Raw genomic sequence first — 26,011 nt, 5'->3', positions numbered from 1 at the left:
CCACTTCACACATTTTCTGCCTTCCCCTACAATTTGTACTCGGTTGTCTCTATATACGAGTAATCCTTCAGCAGCTCCAAGAAATTGTCATCTATGCCTTTGTGCTTGAGAATATCGCATAACAATTCCCTATCTACGTTGTCATAGGCTCCTTCAATATCTAGAGATGCTATCCAAATAGGTCTATTCTGAGCTACTGAAATCTCTATGCACTGAGTTAGTACAAACATACTGTCCTCTAAGCGTCTGCCTAGTCTAAACCCATTCTGTAGTTCTCCCCGTACATCATTTTTTTTCCACCCACTTCGACAGTTCTAATTTTACTGCTTGCATTGCTATTCTATAGGTCACCAACATTAGCATAGCATAAGAAGCCAACAAACACTGACACCCAAGGACAACATAGGGGGAAATTACTTGTGCTTAATTAACAAAATAAAGAAACAATCAATTAACGGAAATCAAAGGTAGGGACGGTTGTGTAATCGTTCCCCACCTTTGATTTCTATTAATTTATCGTTTCTTTATTTTGTTTATTAAGCTCGTGGGATCGTTCCCCACCTGCGGCAAGTTGTTTTTTCATCCGCCTTGATTTCTATTAATTTGTTGTTTCTTTATTTCATTTATTAAGGTTGTGAGATCATTCCCCACCTGCGGCAAGTTGTTTTTTCATACACTTTGATTTCCAATAATTTATCGTTTCTTTATTTCATTTATTAAGCACAAGTAATTTCCCCTATGTAGGTTGTGGTATCGTTCCCCATCTACGGCAAGTTGTTTTTTCATCCACATTGATTTCCATTTATTTATAGTTTCTTTATTTCATTTATTAAGCACAAGTAATTTCCCCTATGTTGTCTTTGGGTGTCAGTGTTTGTTGGCTTCTTATGATATGACTTAAGAAATCGGGCCCCTCGGTTAACCCCCTTTCTTTTCGTTTACAACATTAGCATAAGTGAGCAGATCTTATCCTTATCACTTCTGCCTTTGTATACGAGTTTCATCTTGCTTTCATGCCATGCAAATGGAATTTTAATCACATGCTCTACGGCATTAATCAGCAGTGCCTTGCTCTTTGGACCGAGATTTTTCATTAGCTGTATTGAGATTTCATCGGGTCCTGCTGCCGTGTTATTAGAGACATTTTCTTCTGAGTTTTTCCAATTAAATCTTTCTATGCTTAATTTTGATCTCTAGGGCTCCTCTGTTCTTGCTGGATCTATTGACTCTGAACTATGCTTTCTTATGTGCAAAAGAGTCCCTAACAATGTCTGTGAAGTTATCCCTCATAACGTCTGTGATGTACCGCAGCGCATCGTTTCCTTTGTAGATGTTACTGCATTCATCCCTTATAGCCGTTTGCCAATTTTTAGTTGGAGCTCTGAGAGCTCTTATATGGTTCAAAAATCTATTTGGGGCACCTTTGTCTCTTTTGCAAAATGTTATGCACCCAACGTTCACTTGCGCATTTAGTTTTCTCTTGCACGAGTTGATTTGCCAGCCCTTTTCTTTTCTCGGTATTTTTTCAATCTAAGGAGTACCTCTTCTTCATGTAATCCCAACTTTTTGGCTTCTTAATGATCTCTAGAAGCCTGCTTATGCTCTTCTATAGCTTGCTTTATTTCCTTGTTCCACAACTTACGTGGTTTCCTCTTTCCCATCCAACTTTTGCCATGTCTGTCTTTTCTGCTGCATAACATCTCCCAGTTCCTTATATTTCCAGGATGTTGCAGGAGACACCTCCATTTTCTTCTATATGTTTTTTGCAATCTCTGTTATTTGCTTTGGATTCATATTTAAAAATTTTGATGCTATTGGCTCCTGTTTTGCTTTAGTATTTCTCCTAAATTTAAGGTTAAATGGTTATGATTGCTACACAGCCTTTTTATTCCATGTTTGTCTATCATCATTTGGTTGAGTTGTTCATAGACTGTTACTGAGACTAAGGCCTAGTTGATACATGACTGCCTGTTTCCGCATTGCCATGTTACCTGTCCATGACACTTATTCTCCCTGTTAACTACTACAAGGTTCATCGCACAGATCCAGCATTGGAGGACCGTTGTAGTCCGCATGTCCGTCTAAATCCTCTATGTGTGCACTCATATCTCCTACTAAAACCACCTGGCCTGATTTTTGAACTCGCTTCCAATGCAATCAATCAATTCTTTATCTTTATTTCTGCTATCACTACCTGTCCATGGGTAAACTACGCCAAGCCATGAATTTTTTCCTTCCCATATCCCGCTAATCCATACATGTTCCTTACATGTCTCTCTTACCCTTTGCCACTTCATACACCTGATTAGCATGCCTACACCTCTGCCCTTCTTTGATCCAGTCATTCTGCTGTACTCCTCCAATACAAAATTGTCGATAACAGGTGGGTGCGTCAAATCTCACAGATGCGTTTCGGTCAAGGCATATACACTAATAGCTTCATCATTGAGAACCGTTTCAATTTCCAGCCTTTTTTTTCCTGTCATGACCACCCTGCATGTTTATGTAAAATCTTTTTCTGTTTCTATACTTATCCCTTGTGCGTCTTTTCTTAACTCTTTGTGGTCTAATTCTGCTCTTTGCTGGTGTGTCACTACAATAAATACTTAATCTTCTTTCTTGATTGCCTGGGGATCGTCTAAATAAGCTACTGCTCATGCCGCAAATGGACATCCAACCGATGTTGTTACACTATCGCTAAAATGTATGCTAAATGTATCGCTAAAATGTCAAATGTATTCCGTCCTCCTCCTCATCATCAGCCTGGTTACGCCGACTGCAGGGCAAAGGCCTCTCCCATACTTCTCCAACAACCCGGGTCATGGCCACAATTAGTGGACTTCTCAGTGCTCAGTGCACTTCTCCATTGATGTCAATGACCGTAAAATCCATTGCCTTAGCTAGTATCCATATTTTCCTTTTCACTGCAAGCATTGCCTTTTGAATTGCATACCCCTGGCACTGTGTACACTGCAAGCAGAGTACACGAGTGCCCTCTAACAACATTAGTGGGAAACTCTATGGTACCAAGGATACCTGGCATAAAACTATATGCATGCATATGCATAAAACTAGCTGCCTGCCCCAAACCCTTTCACCAGTCAAGTGCATACCCCTCCTCTGAAAACAATTCCCGACTACACCACTGGCTTTCACCCAATGCGCAGTCGGGATGTGTGCCCCTTGCCTTGAGCAGGCTATGCAGCTGTGCCAGGGTCTTGGCCAAAGTTGCCGATCCCACTGTGTCCACCTTATTCACCACGATGGCCAACGGCACCTGCGCAGAGACAGTCAGTCAAGACACAAATCTACTTCATTCTGGTGTGTACCATTGCAGGCTACCATGCACATGGTTTTAAATTCAGTTTCCTTAGTGCCTGTATTCCATAATATGAGGCCATACTGAGCTGGGCCTGCAGACAGTGTTTTACATGAAGCCACTGAAAAACACGTTACTAGAGAGGACCAAGTGTTGCAGCTTCTCTAATGTTGGATCTCTTTTAAAGCCTCACAGATACGAATGTGCCATTAAGTGCATTTTCTATAAAAATTAAACAAAACCCGATTGCATTTATATTTGGTCCCATCAACAAAAATGTGAAAGTATCAACAAAGAAGCACCAGCATGTTATTGACTTGAAGAAGTTTTTAGGAACCTATGTCAGCAGCTGTCTTCTTTTCTAGTAGAATGGTGCACCTATACAATGTGGTCTACAACACATGCCTAGAAGTAAAATTCAATGTATCATCCCATTAAGTGAAGCTATTATCTAATATTTCCTGCAAGTTACACAAAAGTCATGTCTACAGACAAACTTCTTTATAACGAAACAAGTTATAAGGAACTAATGGATATAACAATTGTGAGGAAAGGCAAGGCGTGGTTCTCAAAGCCATGCACGCGGTTGACTGTAGTTGCCAGGGGAAGAAGGACCAGGTGGCGTGAGTGCGGCGGCAACAGAACAAGGAAGATGCGGGTGGCATGAGGTGTGTGTGTTGCATGTGGTGTGCATGGATGGACAGCATGTGGATAGCATGAGGGAAGAGTCGCAGAGCGTGGTAATAAAGGGAATGTTTATGACGAACGTGTTGACCTGATGTCGTTCGTAAAGAGTGGGGGCTCGTCCAGGATGAACATGAACATGGAATGTGCCCAAAGAGTTGCTGCAGCATCTACTGGAGCAGACCAATGGCTCCACCATATAACGCGAGCAAATCGCGGCAGCAGTTTGAAAAAGACTGATGGCGGCAGAGGCAGCGCCAGCAGGTTCTGTGACAGCAGTGGCGGTGGTTCAACCGTCAGGTGACGCTGCTGTGCGCTTCGCTGGAGGTCAGTTCCCAAAATACAGCGGATTCAACACCGTCCAGCCCCCCAAAGGAGTTTTTGATCTGGCTGGAGATGTATTGTTTGATCCCCGGTGTCGCTGCTGACAAAAGACTTACCCACATTGTGCCTGCTGCTCTGGAGGGCAGCATGAAGTTGTGGTGGAGCTTCGTGACCACGTCTGCATCGTGGGAGGAATTTACTACAGCCTTCATTGTGGAATTCTTTTCTATTGACATTAATCGCCGCTTGAAACACTTAAGAACTTGAGCTCTGCACGCAATACCCAGATGAAAATTTAAAAGAATTTGCTTACGAAATGCAGCCTATTATGACCGGAGCAGCGGCGAAGTTTCAGAATCAGAAAAGGTGGACCGCATGCTGTGGCAAATGCACCCGCAACTCCAAGACTTGGTAGAAGGCAAACAGGTTGCCAATCTCGCGGAGTTGGCTAAGAAAGCTGACGGCCACATAGAGCATGCTTGGAGGCGGTTGCACTAACAAGGCGCTGCTGCCTCTGAGAGACCAAGTGGCGAGGGACCTTGCCTTCCAGTCAGTTATGAACCATTAAGACCAGCTTGTGCTAAAAGGCCACTTCTCGCAGCACCGTCATAAGGATACCAACAGCGCGACTCCATGGGATTTACCTGCTGTCGCTGCAGAGGTGTGGGTCACTTAACTCGCAAATTTCTTGCAGGTTGGCATACCAGCATGGCCCGCTGCCACGAATGCAACGGAATAAGGCATTTCCAATCACAGTGTTCGGGTAACGGGAGGCGGTAGGTGTCACCCTGGCGGAGACCTACAATGCTGTGCTGCAGGTAGCGGTTTCAGTTGGCAGGAAGATGCCCCTTCTGGATGTGCAGATCGGGAAGACTATTTTCCAAGCCCTACTGGATACAGGCTCAAGCGTGAGCTTACTTGGAATACCAGGGGCAAAGGTAGCAGAGCAGACAGTTACCAAGCTCAGGACACAGGTGCATGCACTCCGCCTGGCAACAGGTTGGTCCCAGTCTACCACACTTCGAAGTGCAAGATCCAGTGAGCTATTCTGACAAATTTAGGTGCTTTAGACAAACAGGAAACAACATGTACATGATAGAAAATATTTATAACACAAAAATGAGCAAGCAAAAACGATACGACAATAAAATACTAGCAAATAACTATAAACACCCACTAAATAGAAGAATAGGAAAACAACAACACAGCAATGCCCAAGCTATAGTGTCTCAGTTCCCAATAGGCTAAAGAAAAAACAGTCTGACCGTCATGACATGGCGGTGGCTGGTCGGTGTGTCGCAAGACGCCGCCATTGAACTTTAACTGCCACAGGCGTTGCCCTTTGTCGCTGTTGCTTGATGGGGCTGGTTTCCGCAGTAATGGCAGTGCACCCTAGACTCATGTGGCACAGGACGTGGTCATAGCCGGTAGTGTGCTGGGTCGCTGACGTGACCCAGAGCACTGCTATGGCACCGTAAAACGGGCTCAGGAGCTGGAGCTGTCACCAGCCAACTCTCAGACACCCCCTCTCTGGTCAGAACCCCGATAAATTCTGATCACATCACCAGAGCACAGCTGGCGATGCATTTGCACTAGTCCATGCCCACGTCAGCCACGCCAGCTCAGCTCTCCTCGGCCGCTTTTCTTGCCTCTTCTCCCATGCTTCACATGCTTTCTCTTGAGATGACTTCTTTTTGTCTTCTTTCTCTTAGCACTTTGTACATTCCTTCCTTTTGCTGACCGGCGCCGTCATCTCCTTTACCCCTAGACACATGTGGCTCGCTTGTCACTTGTGGCAGCTATGAGCAGCTGCAACCATTGCTTTCTGTGTGTGCCAGACTTGTGTCGGGACATTGTTCTCAGCAGGGACTTTTGAGTGCAAAAGGCATCTCTATACATGTAGCACTAAGTGGATGGACTATTGGCACCGAGCCTCAATGCATTGTGCCGTCTGCTAAGCGCGGCAGGGGCCCAGTCACACTGCTTGCAATAGAAGAAAATGGAGAGTCTTACCATATGCACACCCTCTTCGAAGAGGTTCTTGCAGCTCCTGATATAGGGAGTAGCATTCCAACCAAAGAGGGCAAGCACCGCATTGTAGCAACAAAACTACAACCAAGCATGAAGGAAGTGCATGACGACTTCAGCCCTTTGTTCACTACAATTCCTTGGTGCACCACCTTTGCTCAGCACTGCATAGACACAGGGGACAGTACGCCTGTGAGGGGCAAGCTCTGTCTAGTGAATGCTAAGAAGCAGAAAATCACTGAAGGCTGCTTACATGACCTCCCAGAGCAGGGTCTTATAAAGCAAAGCAGCAGCCCTTGGACTAGCACCCCAATGATCGTCGGGAAGAAGTCTGGAGGCTACCATCTTGCTGTAGACTAATGACCGTTCACGAACCAAAACACCTGCCTACCAATGCATCGAGTGGATTGGCTACTAGCACAACTTGGCAGAGCTCAGTAGTTCTCAAGCTTTGATCTCTTCAAAGGGCTTTTCCAGATTCCTGTTTGCAATGCCAACATTATGAAAATGTCCTTCACCTGTCATCAGTGTATGTTTCAATTTGTCAGAATGCCCTTTGGGGTGGCAGGTGGCCCGAAAACTTTTCAAACCTTGATGGAATGAGTGCTACAGGAAATCAATCACCACTTCGCAATGGCATTTTTAGATGATGTGCTAGCCTACTCGGAGACACTTGAGAGTCACGTTGAGTTGGTGATGGAAGTACTGCAACGTATTGAAGGTGCTGGCCTTACGATTAAATCAGACAAAATACAGGTGCGTCATCAGTCCCTTACGTTCTTGGGCCACATCATCACCTGGGCAGTGTAGGCCAGATGAAGAAAATGTGCGTGCAGTGTCGGATTACCCAGGACCCAGCACAATCAAGCAGTTGCAAGCCTTCCTGGGGCTTGCTGGCTATTATAGGAACATCATCCTGCACTTCTCACTGACAGTGCATCCCACTTACGGACATATTGAAGAAGAATGAGCCATGGCAGTGGGCAGAGAGTCAAGTGCAGGCTTTCGCTGCACTCAAGCAATCATTAGCTCAGGCTGCAGTTATGAAATTTCGAAATCTAAACTGACCTATCGCAGCTGAAACTGATGCAAGCTTTGTCGGCACTGCAGCAGTGCTACTGCAGGCTGGCCCTGATGGACTGCAGCCTGTTTCCTTCATTAGTGGGGTTTTTACAGAGGTTGAAAGCCATTATACTGTCCTGGAGTGGGAATGCCTTGCAGTAGTGTGGGCAGTGGACAAGTTCAGGGCCTATCTTGAATTTCCCAAGTTTCTGGGAGATACGGGGTTCTCCTCCGTACTCTTGGGACAAAGGAACGACAACACAGTAGTGCAAACAATCACAAGGGCATTTATTGCACCTTTCATAGATCAATGCCTGCTAGCCGAGCTGCTATCCCCAAAACATGCCGATGGGCGCGCGACAAATCTAGAAGTCCGACTTACCGCGACCGCATGGCGAGCGAATATGTTCGCCCCATGCTGGATCCCAACGCCTGGTCATTCGCGTGTACGGTCACGCGGACGGTGGCGCGTTCCAAGGCGGCCACGCGAGGCGGTCTCGCAGAAGCATGGGTCGGCGGCGCGCGGGACGTCCACGCTGTCCCCCCGACCCGCCGGGAAAGAGCCAAGAGCCTTTCTTTCCCGCGCCTAAGTAACCCCGCCACAGAGCAACACTAGCGCCATCTCTCGCACTGCGCCTCAACCACTCCGAGCGCCGAGGGCGCCAGGCCACGCGGCGGGCGAAGCCGCCCTGCAGGAGACGCGCTATGCGGGAAAAACATCAGGGGACGCGCGAGAGTCACGCATCCCCACAAGTTTTAAGATTCACTGTGACCACTGGTCCTTGTAATGGCTGTTTAGCACCGACTATGCTTCTCCCAGGGTCAAGCATTGGGTCCTACGAGTGCAGGGCTTCAATTGCCACATCAAGCACAGCGTGGACTGGCAAATATATCTCCAGATGCCTTGAGCAGAGCCCCTCTCCAGTGTGAAGACCACCCAAGTGACAGTATGCATGAGACAATGTTCAGCATTACTGCTCCAGAACCTGAAGCAAAAATTACATGTGAGCAAGTAGCAGTAGCCTTGGAAGAGGATGCCACACTCTTAGGTGACACAGTACAGCTCATCTAAGAACATGCTCTTGATGGTCGCCTCAGAAAAATGAACATTGGGGTCCAAGTGGCTAGGCTCCCAAGCTCGGTCCCTGATCACCACAAAGACAACAGAACTGGAGTCAATCAGCCTGCTGGTTCAGCAAAGAGGCAACAAGAAAGTATCATGGCTACCTGATCACCTCTGCCAACTGGCACTGAAGATGGCACATGACCACCCCTTGGCAGGCCATGCTGGATGTTTCAAAACCATGTGAAGTGTCTCAGCACGGTTCGTCTGGCTGGGCATGGGCATGTGGGTTGACATATCAAAGTACGTACAGTGCTGTGCTGTCTGTCAGCGAACAAAAGCTTGACGCCAGAAGCCTGAGGGCCTCATGTACAGTCAGTCGGCCACAACTCCCATGGAAGAGCTTAGTGTCGGTATTGTTACAGGAAGGAAGAAGCGTGCGTCTATTTACAGATGGCTTTTAATGGCTGAGCCAACCAGCGTAGAGCAGCGATAATACTAAACTCTTCTTCGTCGTCTCCAAGACCACCATCAGCGTCCTCTTCTTCCCACATTACCGACTGACATCATCCCCGTCTTAAGCACCTTATTGGTGCGGCTCGTCAGTCTGAGAAAGGTAAGGTTTGAGACGGCTGACGTGGATGATGTCAGAGAGCGGTGAAGGCACCGTGGCATTCAACGGAGGCACTTCATATGTGACAGGGGTCACCTGGTGAAGGATGCGGTAAGGGCCATAGTATCGCGAGAGGAATTTCTTCGGAAGACCAACACGCTGAGTTGGATACCAAACTAGCACAAGAGCACCTGGTTCGTAGTTCACATCATGATGGCGTTGGTCGTAACGGCACTTCTGGCGTGTCTGTGAAGCAGAAAGACGAATGCGGGCAATCTGGCGTGCTTGGGTCACTGTGGATATGACATCCCGAGTGTACTCTGTCGGCGAGTCAAGTGTGGTCGAAAGGAGAGTCTCAAAAGGCAAAGTCGGCTCATGGCCGAAGAGGAGATAGAAGGGTGAATAGCCAGCTGTGTCGTGGCATGACGACTTGTAGGCAAACATGACAAATGGTAGAGCAATGTCCCAGTTGCGATGATCGGAGGAAACATACATTGCTAGCATGTCAGTTATTGTGCGGTTCAGGCGTTCGGTAAGACCGTTAGTTTGAGGTTGGTAAGCGGTAGTAAGTTTGTGTTTAGTAGCACATGATCGAAGTAGGTCGTCTATGACTTTGGCAAGAAAGTATCTGCCGCGATCGGTGAGAAGTTGACGAGGTGCACCGTGGTGCAAGATAACATTGTAAAGCAAGAAATCAGCGACGTCTGTAGCGCAGCTGGTCGGTAGGGCTCTAGTAATGGCGTAGCGAGTTGTATAGTTTGTGGCGATGGCAATCCACCTATGTCCGTCATTTGATATAGGGAATGGTCCGAGGAGATCAACGCCAACGCAAAAAAAAGGGTCGGCCGATATATCCAAAGGCTGCAGCAGTCCAGCAGGAGGCACAGTTGGTCTTTTCCAGCGTTGACACGACTCACACGTGGCAACATAGCGCCGGACGGAGCGGTTGAGACGGGGCCAGAAAAACCGTCGCCGAATTCGGTCATAGGTCCGGGTGATGGCAAGGTGTCCAGCGGTGGGAACGTCGTGCAGTTGCTGCAGTACAATCTGTTGCAGATGAGAAGGAATGACGGTTAGGAGCTCGGGCCCATCTGGGTGCATGTTGCGGCGATACAGGATGCCATTTTGTAGTACGAACATGCGAAGGGATGGGTCAGACGGATCAGAGAGCAGGCGTGCGATAATGGGGCGTAACGACTCATGGCGTCGTTGTTCAGCGTCAATGTCTTGCAAGGCAGAGAGCGAAAGAATGCAGATCAGTGCGACATCCACTAAACCGTCCGGTACATCGACGGGATGACGAGACAGGCAGTCGGCGTCCTGATGTAGATGACCTGACTTGTAGACTACAATGTATGTGTATTCCTGCAGCCGTAGGGCCCAGTGACCAAGGCGTCCGGTGGGATCCTTGAGGGAAGAAAGCCAACAAAAGACGTGGTGGTCGGTTGTAACTGTAAATGGTCGACCATATATGTAGGGTCGGAACTTGCCCACTGCCCAAATGAGGGCGAGACACTCGCGCTCAGTAATCGAGTAATTGCACTCAGCGGGAGAGAAGAGACGGCTGGCGTAGGCGATAACGCGGTCGTGCCCACATTGGCGTTGAGCTAAAACTGCGCCGGTGCCATAGCCACTGGCGTCAGTGTGGATTTCTGTCGGAGCGGAGGCATCAAAATTGGCAAGAACAGGAGGTGTGGTGAGCAGTGTGATGAGCTGCGAGAAAGCAGAAGCTTGTTCAGAGCCCCAACAGAAAGGAACGTCTTTCTTCAGGAGGTCAGTCAGGGGACGGGCAACATGGGCGAAATTTTCCACAAACCTGCGGAAGTAAGAGCAAAGTCCAATAAAGCTGCGAACATCTTTGGCACAAGTTGGTACAGGGAAATTCTGCACAGCATGAACTTTAGCGGGGTCGGGGCGAATGCCTGAGGAATCGATGAGGTGTCCTAGCATGGTTATTTGGCGGAGACCGAAGTGGAACTTGGACGAGTTGAGCTGCAAGCCAGCGGTGCGAAAAACAGAAAGAACAGATGAAAGTCTTTCAAGATGAGTCGCAAAAGTTGAAGAGAATACGATGACGTCATCCAAGTAGCACAAACAGATGGACCATTTCAAACCACGCAAGAGCATGTCCATCATCCGTTCAAAGGTCGCCAGGGCATTGCACAAGCCAAAAGGCATTACCCGGAACTGATATAGGCCATCTGGTGTGACGAACGTGGTCTTTTCACGGTCCATTTCATACATGGCAATTTGCCAATACCCAAAGCGAAGGTCTATAGATGAAAAATAAGTGGCACTGTGGAGACAATCCAGAGCATCGTCAATGCGGGGAAGTGGATATACATCTTTCTTGGTGATCATGTTTAGATGACGATAGTCAACACAGAATCGCGAGCTTTTATCCTTCTTTTTTACAAGAACAACAGGGGACGCTCACGGGCTGGAAGAGTGTTCAATAATCCCTTTGGCAAGCATCTCGTCAACCTCGCTCTGGATAACTTGTCGCTCGGAGGGCGACACCCGGTATGAGCATCGGCGAACAGATGCTGCATCGCCAGTATTTATACGATGCTTCACGACCATAGTTTGACACAAAGGGCGATCGTTCAGGTCGAAAATGTCGGAGTAGGACTCGAGGAGGCCACGGAGCTCTGCAGCTTGTTGGATTGAGAGGTCTGGTGTAATCATCTTTGTAAAGTCGTCGGTCAGGGCTGATACAGGAGGCGCAGAATGAGCATTGGTCGAAGACGGCGCAACAGATAGAGCAGAAATGTGGCACTCGTGCGTCGGTGACAACGTGGCAAGAGACATGCCTCGAGGAAGTACTTGTGGGCACTGTCCGAAATTTGGGATGGGAAGACATGTCTGACTGTCCACAACAGAAACGATGGTGTGTGAGAAGCAGAAATTGTGAGAAAGCAGGACTGAAGTCGCGGGAGTAAGGACATAGTCTCCGTCAGGTACAGGTGGGCAGGCTAAAACAGGGATGCAGGTTGCTGCAAGAGATGGCAGACATATAAAATCCGCGGAACAAAGCCGAGTTGGAGCTTGAGCAGGAAGGTCAATGGGAACAGGTAGGGGTAGCTCAAGTTGTACAACACCGGCGGAACAGTCAATCAGAGCAGAATGGGAGGCCAAAAAGTAGAGTCCAAGGATCACATTGTGAAGGCAATGTTCGAGCACACTAAACAAAACAGACGTGTGGCGACCGGCGATACTGACACGAGCAGTACACATTCCAAGCACAGCCGGAGTTCCACCGGCGGCGACCTGGAGCAGTCGAGTTGGAGCAGGAGTAAGGACTTTCTTCAAGCACGTTTGAAGCTCCGCACTCATGATGGAAATTTGGGCTCCAGTGTCGATGAGTGCTGTAACGGGCAAACCATCCACGTCCACGTCCAGCAGGTTCCGATTGGCAGGCAGGGTCAGCAGAGGAATTTTAGACTGGTGTTCTAGAGCAGTGTCACCGCCAGGAACTGCCCCAGTTAGTTTCCCGTCGGAGAGCGGTGACGGTAAGCTGGGGATGGAGAGCGACGCAGCTGGGAATAACAGGAGCGGCGACTATGTGGTGATGGTGAGCGGCTGGTCGCAGTGGCTCAAGCGCTGTCAGGTGCGTCTCCAACCTCGGTGGAGAGTGATGGCGGGCGAGGATTCAGTGGAGAGCGGCGGTAGGCAGGAAAGCTTGTTCGAGAGTGGGCTGGCCAGGAACTTCAACAGTGGCGAGAGATGTGGCCCACACGTCCACAGTAAAAGCAGATGGGTCTATCATCATATGTGCGCCATTCAGCGGGATTGCGATAGCTTAGATATGGACCGTATTGGCTCCGGTGAACAGGGGCAGAGTCAGCAGACGAAGCAAAGTCAGAACGGCTGACGGAGCAGATGGATGGAAGACCCACATTGACAAGTTCTTGAATGATCGACTGAATGAGTGACACAAGGGGCCGGGAATCGTCAAAGCACTGCGTCACTGGCATGGCTGCTTCGATTTCTCGCCGAACGATACGTACGACGTTCTCGCAGGAGGTGGGCTCATGCGGTGGACAAATGTCTTCACACATTAATAAAGCTGCGGTATTAGGTAGACCCGTAAACTGTTAAACTATGCAGTGACTCTTCGCGTCTTCAAAGCGATGATATTCATTAATGATCTCATTGACCGTTGTTATGTTCTTGTGAACAAGCAGGTTAAACGCGTCGTCCGCGATGCCTTTTAATACGTGGCTGACCTTGTTTGCCTCTGCCATATTATTATCCACTTTGCGGCAAAGAGCGAGGACGTCCTGGATATACGGCACGTAAGATTCAGTGGACATCTGTACACGGGTCCCAAGGTCCTTCGCAGCATGTTGGCGGCCGACGGGCTTGCCGAACAAATCTCTAAGCTTCTGTTTGCACTGGTCCCAACTCGTAATCTCTTCTTCGTGTGTTTCGAACCAGACCCGTGCTGTTTTCTTGAGGTAGAATATTATATTAGCCAGCATAAGCATGTTATCCCACCTGTTGTGTGAGCTGACCCGTTCATGATTCTGTAACCAGTCATTGACGTCAACATTGCCAATCCCGGAAAACATGCCAGGGTCGCGAGGCTGGGCCAGGATGACCGTTGGCGGTGACGACGGGGCCGTGGTTGAACTCTCTCCTTCGGATGACACGGCTGCCAGGTTACGTCTACTGCAGAGCTCCGTCTTGCACAAGTGATTATCCAGCACTTCCACCAATTATGTTACGGGAAGGAAGAAGCGTGCGTCTATTTACAGATGGCTTTTAATGGCTGAGCCAACAAGCGTAGAGCAGCGATAATACTAAACTCTTCTTCATCGTCTCCAGGACCACCATCAGCATCCTCTTCTTCCCACATTACTGACTGTGACAATATTATCGGCCCTGGCCCGATAATATTGTGCGGTAATAGTGTGATAATAAAGGTAATGTTTGCAACAAACATGTTGGCCTGTCATCGTTAGTATCGCAATCATACTTCTCTTTGAAATTTTCATAGAAACCAATACAGTTAAACCTCAATATAACGAACTCCAATATAACAAAATTCTCGATATAACGAAGTGTTTAACTTGTCATAACCTCTTGTCCATAGAACACCATGTATTTAGAACCTCAACATAACAAAGTGTGTTTGTATGCAATTTCAATATAACGAAATTTTGTTTCCACCACAAAGGAATGCCGAGACAATAAATGGAAACTTCCGTGGATGCTGATGGTCAAAGGATTGAATTACAAGCGTCGGCTTGCAAACATACCTCTGAACTTGTGCGTGGCGTGACAAGAGCAAACGCCGCACTGGAGCCGCATCATGTTCCGTATAAAGTCCAAGTACGATAAGATCCTATCGCTGCCTGCGCACTTTGTGCTTTAGGTGTGAGTGAAAGTGGGCAAGGGTGAGACAAGAAAGATCGTGGCTTCCATGTGCCACTTTCCCGTGCGAGCAAAGGGAAAAAGGCAGAAGGGAGCGCGGGCGAGGGATGGGGGTAAGTTGGTGCTTGCTTCGCGGTTTCTGGCACACGTCTCGTCTGTGGCTGGGCATGCCTGTAAGCGCAGCTGAATGCACACACAGCCGCGCACCCTGCTTTAGAGGTAATCTGCCATGTGTGCAAAGCATCGGCATGCCGAGATGGCATGGTATCATGTTAGCTGCCTGTTAGCAATCTTGAGTTTCGGTGACTCATTGGAGCGAGAGGCAGACCTTTGCTCCCCACTGCCAGCGCTTTTCATGATAGCATTGTCCCAGTGCGTGTGACGCTATCAGCTGCGGGGGCAGAGTGCAAGCGAAAGTGTGGCTGGTAATTCGTACCGCTGATGTGAAGATATTGTAGACGTGGCATGAAACCTCATCATTCATCACTGACTCCCAAATTGATCAAAATAAATTGTTTTCTCATTGAAATTAGCTTTTTTCGATTGCCCGATAATTCTGACAATTCTGCGGCCCCTTTTCTTGTAAGAAAAATTGATCGACAACTGTACATACTTGCATAAAAGGTGGAATTTCAATCCAATGAAACTACAATATAAAGAAGTAAATTACCGATTTTACCTATTCCGTTATATTGAGGTCTAGCTGAATATCTAAAATTTTCTTTGATTGAAGCAAAAATATTTTATAAATGAATATAATAGGTCTCTTCTTAGTTCATGAAAAAGATTTGCTGATAATTTTGAACCAATTAAGCCAGAACCTGGCGGCACAAGATGCTGCCAATAACCCACCCAATACAGCAAATAAAAGACTCCTGTGTGGTGTTGGTTTCCTGGCAGTGTGCCAAACCGGCCACACTCTAACACTGCCACCTCACCACTACCATCTTGCACTCTACGCACACAACATGCTGCGCCTTGATTGAGAGGGTCACATACCATTGCATGGGTTGGAGCACGTGGAGGAAGCTCCCTGCTTAGCTGCAACTGGGATAAACTATTGAACATACAATCAAGGAGTGCTTTGTGTCCTAGGACTGTATTAATATTATGAGAAATTTTGTTTTCTGTTCTTTTTACGCTTTATCATTGACTTAGTTGAAGGCATGCCCAAGGTGTATACCAATTGACATTTTCAAATTCTCTGCGTTTTCCAGGTTTTCGCTGAGCGACACAGAACAGGTTGGACACCCCGATGCCCAATGCTGTAACTTTCAAGTAAGTATTTAAAATAATAATGATAGTAATAATAATAAAGACTTAATCCAGTTTGAATAGAAAGGAGTAGTGTTTACTTTATTCAAAATAGAAAACTGAAGATAGGGGATAGTAAAATGCACAGCAAATAAAATATCTTCAAAAAAAAAAAATGATTAAGCCCATTGTAAATTGTGTCGAATGTTTTCAAATACGAATAAAAAGAAATGCATACAGAAGCAAATATTTTCGAAAATGAGCTATTTCTATCAAGTGATAGCAAGATCATCGGTATTAGGCCCGAACTTTGTCACAAGTGAGATATTCCCAGTAGGTGGAAAGTCAACCTAAACTGTCCTCACATACTCTTAGTCCATGCACAATGCCTCTGTTTTGTGTTTCACTACTTTTCAAAAGTTTATTTTGGTGTGGATGAGGGTCACCTGCATCTTTGCCTCAGCCAACACTGCTTTTTGAGAGCTCAAGCTCCTTCAAAGAAGAGGCGGCACAGTTCTCTTCCCGATCATTCCGCAATGCAACGGTCATTTCTGTTGTTGTCCTCGTTCCGCCGTGCATTCTGCCGTGCGTTCACCCCATGGACCATTTAAGCATTCTCTTGGTCAGTTGCAACGTCAACGGCCAATTTTTCATATTCCCTAGGGGCCATGAAAACATCCGAAAAATCAAATCAGGCAGTCAGAAAAAATCATCAGCCTATTTTATGTCCACTACAGGACAAAGGCCTCTCCCCACGAACTCCAATCGCCCCTGTCCTGCGCAAACCGATTCCAACTAGCACCTGCAAATTTCCTAATTTCGTTGCATCACCTAGTATTCTGTCATCCTCTACTGTGCTTCTCTTCTTTTGGTACCCATTCTGTCACCCTAATGGTCCAACGGTTATCTACTCTACACATTACATGACCTGCCCAGCACCACTTATTTCTCTTGATGTCAATTAGAATATCGCCTAAGCCCGTTTGCTCTCTGATCCAAACAGCTCTCTTTCTGTCTCTTAACGTTATGCCTAGCATTCTTCGTTCCACCACTCCTTACGCGGTCCTTAACTTGTTCTCAAGCTTCTTTATCAATCTCCAAGTCTCTGCACTATATGTCAGCACTGGTAAAATGCACTGATTGTACACCTTCCTTTTCAATGATAATGGTAAGCTTCCAGTCAGGAGCTCACAATATCTGCCATATGCAATCCAACCCATTTTTATTCTTCTGTGAATTTCCTTCTCATGGTCAGGGTTCTCTGTGATTAGTTGACCTAGGTAAACATACTCCTTCACAGACTCTAGAGGCTGACTGGCGATCCTGAATTCTGGTTCCCTTGCCCTGTTAGTCATCATTATCTTTGCCTACTGCATATTAATCTTCAGCCCCACTCTTACACTCTTCCTGTTAAGGTCCTCAATCCTTTGTCGTAACTCATCTGCAGTGTTGCTGAATGGAACAATGTCATCAGATCCAAAGGTTGCCGAGGTATTCACCATCGATCGTTACTCCTAAACCTTACCAGTCTAATAGCTTGAATATTTCTTCCAAGCATTGTGGGGATGCGCGACTCTCGCGCGTCCCCTGATGTTTTTCCCGCATAGCGCGTCTCCTGCAGGGCGGCTTCGCCCGCCGCGTGGCCTGGCGCCCGCGGCGCTCGGAGTGGTTGAAGCGCAGTGCGAGAGATGGCGCTAGTGTTGCGCTGTTAACGCCGCCGACAGGCGAGGTTACTTGGGCGCCGAAAGGAAGGCGCTTGCCCTCTTTGGGTTCGGGAAGCGAGCGCGACGGACGTGCCGCGCCGACCATGCTTCTGCGAGACCGTCTCGCGTGGCCGCCTTGGACACCGTTGGCGTGACTGTACACGCGAACGACCAGGCGTTGGGATCCAGCATGGGGCGAACATATTCGCTCGCAATGCGGTCGCGGTAAGTCGGACTTCTAGATTTGTCGCGCGCCCATCGGCATGTTTTGGGGATAGCAACTCGGCTAGCAGCCATTGATCTATGAAAGGTGCAATAAATGCCCTTGTGATTGTTTGCACTACTGTGTTGTCGTTCCTTTGTCCCAAGAGTACGGAGGAGAACCCACTTATCTCCCACATCTGGCTGCCCAACGTGGACCTCTTGGGGCATCGGACGATAGATTTAAGTTTTGCTTCGTTCAAGACCTTTGTTTGAACCGAAGCGTAGGCCTAGCGTGAATTTTGATAGCTAGCATCGGCGGCGTGCTTTCTTGAGCGAGGCGGCGGTGGCTGTAGTGTGTTTGAACACGTCAACATGCTAAGCCTTTTCGCAAGTGTTTTCTTTAATGACATTCGTCAGTACGGGAGCCACGTGGTCTGCATCCTGGGAGATCGAGGCTGAGCGCCCGCGGAGCAGTGGCAAGCCTGAAGCGAGTGAGTACGGAAGCCTCGTGGGTGGTCCGAATTTCTTATGTAAATAGCTTCTTCTATCTCTTTGACTCGGATGAAGTCGCGGCTCTGGGAGCCGGGTGGCCGCGGGCCACGGGTGCCACGACGGGCTGACTGGTATTGCGGCCTGGCACCGGGCGCTCCGACACCGTCTGGGACTGTGGGCGCCGTCAACTCGGATGCTGTGTGCACCGAGCGGAGTAGCACCATCTCACAGAGCTAACATCTCCTCGCGGGTGCCTGTTTTGCGCTCATTTTGAGTGTTGTTTTTGGATGCCGGTTGTTGTCAGAGTAGCGACGCTTTAGGCCTAAGGCTTTACGAAGCTGCCTGTCGAACGTGGAGGGACACAACCTGGTGGACCGTGGCGTTGAGGTGTTGCAAGTTGCTTCCCTCATTCTAGTTAGCCTCGCACGAATTGAAATTACTCGTTCGACTCAAGAAAGCGAGCTTCGTTCACGTGAACTTAGCATCTGAGTAGCTGCCCGATCTTTTGCTAGCCGAGTTGAACATCGTACCACGTGGGCGATGCGCATGCAGAATTCCTCTCCCTTGCACTACTTTAGTGTTTGCCGAGTGTTTTGAGTGTACGCAGCGTGAATGGAGTCACCCCTGGCTTGCTGTCACCTGCACATCGTCTGCGCTGCTGCTCCGGACTACGATCGAGCCACCCCGGGCGTTGGTGATGCTGTGGCCAGTTCGGCGCGGCGACTTCGGCGGCCTCCTGCATCCAGCTCACAACCCTCGGCGGCGGACAAAGGAGCCAGCGGTCACCGACAGCTACGGCGGCTCTTGCCAGCAGGGCGCGTCGGCGCGAGCGACACTTGCTCGTACCGACTACTGCGTCGTCGTTTCCGGAGTCCTGGCCTGGAATCGTGCCGTCGAGTCTGCAAAGCTGCTGCTGTGACCGGCGGACGCCAGCGGTGTACCCAAGGACAGTCGGCTCGCATGCTATGGACAGCGTGCGGACATTTCCTCAGCGCGGCCACTGTTGCATGTACTATCTTGTTCGCGAAGCACGGGTTAATGTTAGACCGTGTCACATGTTTCGCCGGAATAAGAAGTGATTTAAGGTTGGGGGGATGTGGGGATGCGCGACTCTCGCGCGTCCCCTGATGTTTTTCCCGCATAGCGTGTCTCCTGCAGGGCGGCTTCGCCCGCCGCGTGGCCTGGCGCCCGCGGCGCTCGGAGTGGTTGAAGCGCAGTGCGAGAGATGGCGCTAGTGTTGCGCTGTTAACGCCGCCGACAGGCGAGGTTACTTGGGCGCCGAAAGGAAGGCGCTTGCCCTCTTTGGGTTCGGGAAGCGAGCGCGACGGACGTGCCGCGCCGACCATGTTTCTGCGAGACCGTCTCGCGTGGCCGCCTTGGACACCGTTGGCGTGACTGTACACGCGAACGACCAGGCGTTGGGATCCAGCATGGGGCGAACATATTCGCTCGCAATGCGGTCGCGGTAAGTCGGACTTCTAGATTTGTCGCGCGCCCATCGGCATGTTTTGGGGATAGCAACTCGGCTAGCAGCCATTGATCTATGAAAGGTGCAATAAATGCCCTTGTGATTGTTTGCACTACTGTGTTGTCGTTCCTTTGTCCCAAGAGTACAGAGGAGAACCCACTTATCTCCCACAGCATGCAGTGAATAGCATTGGAGAGATTGTGTTTCCTTGTCTGACTCCTTTTTTTTATAGGTATCTTCCTACTTTTCTTGTGTAGAATTAAGGTGGCTGTGGAATCTCTGTAGATATTTTCCAAGGTATTTGAGTAGGCGGTCTATACTTCTTGAGTACACAATGCCTCTATGACTGCTGGTATCTCTACTGAATCAAATGCTTTTTCGTAATCTATGAAAGCCATATAGAGAGGCTTATTGAACTCTGCGGATTTCTGGATAACCTGATTAATGACATGGATGTGATCCATCGTAGAGAATCCTTTACTGAAGCCCACCTGTTTCCTTGGTTGACTAAACTCCAGTGTTGCCCTTATCCTATTAGAGATTATTTTGGTAAATATTTTATATTGCCACCTGGTGTTTTGAGCCAGCGAACATCCAGCATTGCGTGCCCAGCAAAATGGCGAAGAAGACGATGAAGTCAAAGATCCCGCACCTGCTGGAGAATCGTCGCTTAGTGCCTGGCATTCTTCGTCTCTGGCTGCTCGTACTGTCACTTCCTCTTGCGTTAGCGCGTGACAAACTGGTGGAGGTGCGGGGTAATCTAATCTAAGCACCAAACCCCTCCGAGCAGCAAGAGCTCCAGCCCCGTAACGGTGGTTACGCCTGTACACCGCGCCAGCAGAGGGATCCGTGGACAAGCCCCTGAGTTTGGACTCCTCCCAGAGAAAATGGCAGCTCCGACCACGCCAACAGGTATGGAAGGCCCAACGCCGATTCATTGTATGCTACTGAATCCGCGAATGCCAAATCCCTTCCACGGCGCCATACATGAGGATTTTGAAGATTGGCTGGTGCACTATGAACGTGTTGCCGCGTTCAACAAGTGGGACGACGCAGAGAAACTAAAAAACGTATATTTCAGTCTTAACGGTGGTGCACATGTTTGGTACGAGAACCGTGCAGATGCCCTAAATTCATGGGCAGAATTCAAACGCCTGTATGCGAGCCCTGATGTATGCGAGCCCTGATCGCTGGGAGCGAGCTGAGCGTGATCTCCAGTCCCGTATACAAATGCCGAACGAAGGTGTCGCAATGTATGTCGAGGACATGACGCGTCTCTTTCGACGAGCCGACCCCAGCATGTCAGAAGAAAAGAAGGTGCGGTACCTGATGCGCAGAGTGAAAGAGCAGCTGTTCGGCGGTCTCGTGCGCAGTCCTCCCAAGACCATGTCAGAATTTCTTTCCGAGGCCGTCACCATGGAACAGAGGCAGCGGGCACCATCATACGAACGCCAAGTGAACGCTGCCTCACCTACGGACTTCTTCGGAGCTCTCGGGGGCCACGTCGATTTCTTTCGAGAGCTCATTTGTTCCGTAATCCGTGAAGAACTCCAGAAGCTGTCAGTGCCCTCACAGCCGATGCTCAACTCCTTGTCCAGCGATCTCCGTGACGAAGTCCAGCAAGCGCTAAGAGAACCACCCTTCAACACAGAAGCTCGACCGCTAAGAACTGACAGCTCCCGTATGTCGTATTTGCAAGCTTTGAGGCCACCTGCCCCACCTCCCTCCCCGCTTCACACCGCGTGCCCGGCCATGCTACAAGCCCGTCCAAGCGGCCTCGTATTACCAGGACCACCGACAGGCCCCAAGGAAATCAGACGTGTGGCGGGCACCTGATTGCCATCTCCTTTGCTTTCACTGTGGCAAAGCTGGACACGTCTACCAACAGTGCTCCTATCGAGAGCTCGGACTACGCGGATTTTCAGCAAACTCGCCGCGACCTAGGTTCGGCCAGCATCCTCCTGAAATTGAACAGTACGTTGCCCAGCAGTGCGGATCCCCATCAACTCAACATCAGTCACGCTCCCCTTCACCGCGGCGGTTTTCTCCGACTCGCCGTACGTATTTGAGCGTGGTGTGGGGTCGGTCGCCCAGCCCGCACCGGGAAAACTAACCACAGCGGCCTTCGGGGGCGAGGCCGCTCAGTCTGGACGTGCTCAAGGACCCCTACTGACGCGAACGCGGACCGACGATACATAGACGATGACAGTACCTGCTGATTACAGAGAAAGAATTTCCTTGGACATTCCTGTACTGCTCGACGGTCGTGAATTGACTGCTTTAGTGGACACTGGAGCGGATTATTCTATAATCAGTGACAAACTGGCCACCCTTCTGAAGAAAGTGACGACGCCTTGGAATCAAACGCCAGTTCGTACAGCTGGCGGGCACATCGTCACCCCACTCGGCATGTGCACGGCAAAAATACAGATTCGCGGCTCTACGCTTGTTGCCAGCTTGAGCATTCTCCCTCAGTGTTCTCGAGACCTAATCATCGGCATGGACTTTCTCAGGGAGCACGGAGCTATCATCGACATTCGACAACGCCTCGTCACTTTCTCGACAAAGAGCGCCGCAGCGACGACCAACACCATACACCCTCGAGCATCTCTTCGTGTCATCGACGACGCTGTCACGTTACCACCACGTGCAAGTGTCGTGGTTCAGGTGGCATGTGACAGACTCTTACACGGTGAAGCAGTCGCAGTAAGCAATCACTCTCTCCTGCTTTCTCAAGGTGTTTGCGTAGCAAGAAGCCTTATTGATCTCCATGATGGCCACTGTGAGGTTCTTGTCACGAACTTCAGCTACGAACACCGGCACCTTTTCCCCAGTACTGTCATTGCCTACGCCGACCCGATCGCCGATGTCACTGAGTGTTTTGTTTCCGAGGCAATCGACAATGCTGAAGCAAATATACGCAACGTCGACATTAGTCCAACGCTTCCTGAAGAGACCAAACAACCCCTACGCGAGCTGTTGCTCGAGCTCCACTCTTGCTTTGCACGGTCGTCGAAGATTCGCCAGACGTTGATTACGAAACACCGTCTCATCACCTATGACGACGTGCCCCCCATACGGCAACAGCCTTATCGTGTTTCCCCGACCGAACGACATGTGATTCAAACGCTGTGAAGGAAATGCTTCAAGACGGCGTAATACAGCCTTCATACAGTCCCTGGTCATCGCCAGTCGTTCTTGTTAAAAAGAAAGATGGCAGGCTTCGGTTTTGTGTTGACTACCGGAAGCTAAACAACGTCACAAAGAAAGACGTGTACCCTTTGCCTCATGTCGACGATTCTCTGGATAGAGTGATGTGCACGAAATATTTCTTCTCTATCGATCTGAAAAGTGGCTACTGGCAAATTGAAGTAGATGAGCGGGACCGCAAGAAAACTGCGTTTGTGACTCCGGACGGCCGTTACGAATTTAGAGTACTCCCCTTCGGCCTCTGTTCCGCGCCAGCCACATTCCAGCGAATGATGGATACAGTTCTCGCTGACCTCAAATGGAAAAGCTGCCTCGTCTATCTCAATGATGTCGTTATCTTTTCGGAGACTTTTGACAAGCACCTTCGACGCCTTCAGAATGTACTCGAAGCCATTCGATCGGCTGACCTTACACTCAAGCCAGAGAAATGCCATTTCGGTTACGAGGAACTGAAGTTCCTTGGTCACGTCGTGAGTGCGGCAGGTGTTCGGCCCGATCCCGAGAAGACTGCTGCCGTAGCTGCTTTTCCCACTCCAACCGACAAGAAAAGTGTCCGACGGTTTTTGGGCTTGTGTGCCTATTATCGACGATTCATTGAAAATTTTTCGAAGATTGCTGAGCCACTATTTCGCCTTACACGTGACGACGTGCCATTCCTCTGGACTGATGAACAGCAGAATCCCTTTGCGGAGCTACAACGTCGATTGTCTTTTCCCGTGCTCGGTCATTTTGATGAGGATGCTGACACAGAAGTACGCAATGATGCCTGCAATATCGGTCTCGGAGCTATCCTGGTGCAACGGCAAGATGGAACTGAACAAGTTATCGCCTACGCGAGCTGCACTCTGTCACGGGCAGAGTCCAATTATTCTACCACAGAGGAGTGCCTCGCGGTTATTTGGGCTACTACAAAGTTTAGGCCGTATCTCTACGGGCGGCCATTTAAAGTTGTGACCGATCATCACGCTTTGTGCTGGTTGACCAACCTCCGAGACCTTTCTGGACGATTGGCACGTTGGAGTCTGCGACTCCAAGAATTTAACATCAACATCACCACTGTATACAAGTCAGGTAGGAAACATGAAGATGCTGACACGCTATCAAGAGCACGTGCTGAATCTCAGAATCCTGATGAGGAAGACGACAGCATTTTCCTGGGAGCCCTCAGCAGACCGGACCTGCTCGCTAAACAATGATCGGACGCTGAGTTAATGCCCATCATTGATCACTTAGAAGGCGGCATCGCGTCCATTTCTCACCCACTTTCGCGACGGTTGTTGTCATTTTGCCTTCGAGAGGGCATCTTATACAAAAGAAACACAGGTGCTGGCGACAAACCACATCTTCTAGTAGTGCCTCAAGCTCTTCGCGACGACATCCTGTTAGCCTGCAACGACGAGCCGACATCTGGTCACTTGGGCTACTCAAGGACTCTGGACAGGGTACGGCAACTGTACAACTGGCCTAGACTGACTGCTTGCGTCAAATGCTATGTGAAAGGATGCTGTGAATGGCAGCGCCAAAAGTCACCACCCTTCAAGCCTGCAGGCCTTCTACGACCCATTGACCCTCCGCGTACGCCGTTTGATCAAGTTGGAATGGACCTTCTTGGACCATTTCCCTTGTCTTCCTCCGGCAATAAGTTGATCATTGTCGCAACTGATTACTTGACGCGTTACGCTGAGACGAAGGCACTACCACGCGGGACAGCATCTGAAGTTGCCCAGTTTTTTATGCATCACATTGTGCTTCCGCTGGCGCACCATCATTCATCATCACTGACCGAGGGACGACATTTACGGCGAAGCTTCTGGACGACATCGTCAAGTTGAGTTACACGAGTCATCGAAAGACCACTGCATACCACCCTCAGACTAACGGCTTGACAGAAAGACTAAACAAAAGACTGGCAGACATGTTCTCTATGTATGTGGATGTGCAGCACAAAACGTGGGACGAAATCCTGCCATACGTAATGTTTGCGTACAACACTGCCACACAGGAAACTACACGATTTACGCCGTTTCGCCTCGTTTATGGTCGAGATGTTCAAACTATGCTAGACGCCATGATTCCATATGAAGACATCGATCAGCTCGACCAGTTAGCTCCTGACGTCGAGGAGTACATTCAGCGTGCCGAGGAAGCACGTCAACTGGCCCATGTCCACATAAGACAGCAGCAGTGTACAGTTGCCATAAGGTACAATCTTCACCATCGACAAGTTACCTATGGGCCTGGTGACCAAGTTTGGGTTTGGACCCCCATGAGACGGCGAGGCCTCAGCGAGAAACTCCTGAGCAAGTACTTCGGACCATACACAGTACTAAGGCGTGTAAGCGACGTGAACTATGAAGTGGTTCCAGACGGAGACCTACCATTGCCCAAGCGCTGTTTACCACGCGCAGAGACTGTACATGTCGTCCGCCTCAAGCCGTATTGTGCACAATGATGTTAAGTCTACTGTGAAACAAACTTTTGTTTTTTGCTGTCGTCACGTCGTCCTCCAAAGAACTGCGAAGTGTTTGTTTTTCTTGTTTGTTCCCAACGACAGAACCCATTTTTTTTTGCCTTGTGTGCATGCCTGTATGTCTGCTAGCGTGTTTCCCCCCCCCCTTTTTTTGTCTTACCTAATGTGCGTACTTTCCGTGTACGTCTTGTGTTTGAGCATCGAGTCGATGCTTCATAGGAAGGGGGAATAATGCCACCTGGTGTTTTGAGCCAGTGAACATTCAGCATTGCGTGCCCAGCAAAGCGGCGAAGAAGACGACAGTCAAAGATCCCGCACCTGCTGGAGAATCGTCGCTTAGTGCTTGCATTCTTCGTCTCTGGCTGCTCATACTGTCACTCTTGCGTTAGCGCGTGACAATATAAACTGGGAGTAAGCTAATAGGCCTATTATTTTTCAGTTCTTTAATGTCTCCCTTTTTGTGGATTAGTATAATGTATGCGTGTTTTTTACTGCCTTTAAGGGCTCAAATTTTCACAGGCACTTCCAAAAAAGCTCTGAAGGCCTGCCAGTACACTTGTTAGACATATCGGTGCTCGTACTGTGACAGGAGATGGCGGGTGAGCGCATGTATTATTATGGAATGCGTACTGTGTTCCGTGCCAATTTCGAGATAATCAAAAGAGCAGTGTTGGCTTTGATTAATGCCGTTTCGGACCTGTGGTCACGGCAAAATGTCCGGAAAATCGGACAGCGAAG

The 26,011-nt window shown here is 49.1% G+C and overlaps 1 protein-coding gene across 5 annotated transcripts in view; it reads right to left on the bottom strand.

Moving 5' to 3' along the window:
- The window catches only part of LOC126539328 (GTP-binding protein 2), a 134,586-nt gene that overhangs the window by 39,155 nt on the left and 69,420 nt on the right, over positions 1-26,011 (bottom strand). For all 5 annotated transcript variants that reach the window (XM_055075515.2, XM_055075516.2, XM_055075517.2 and 2 more), the window contains one exon: positions 3,188-3,277. In XM_055075515.2, the coding sequence (XP_054931490.1) occupies positions 3,188-3,277 (90 nt within the window). The remainder of the gene's footprint in view (positions 1-3,187; positions 3,278-26,011) is intronic.

This window comes from Dermacentor andersoni, chromosome 11 (assembly GCF_023375885.2).
Source record: "Dermacentor andersoni chromosome 11, qqDerAnde1_hic_scaffold, whole genome shotgun sequence".
Taxonomy (NCBI): domain Eukaryota; kingdom Metazoa; phylum Arthropoda; class Arachnida; order Ixodida; family Ixodidae; genus Dermacentor; species Dermacentor andersoni.
Note: the sequence above shows the minus strand (reverse complement) of the source record. Positions and strands in the feature narration are given on the sequence as shown.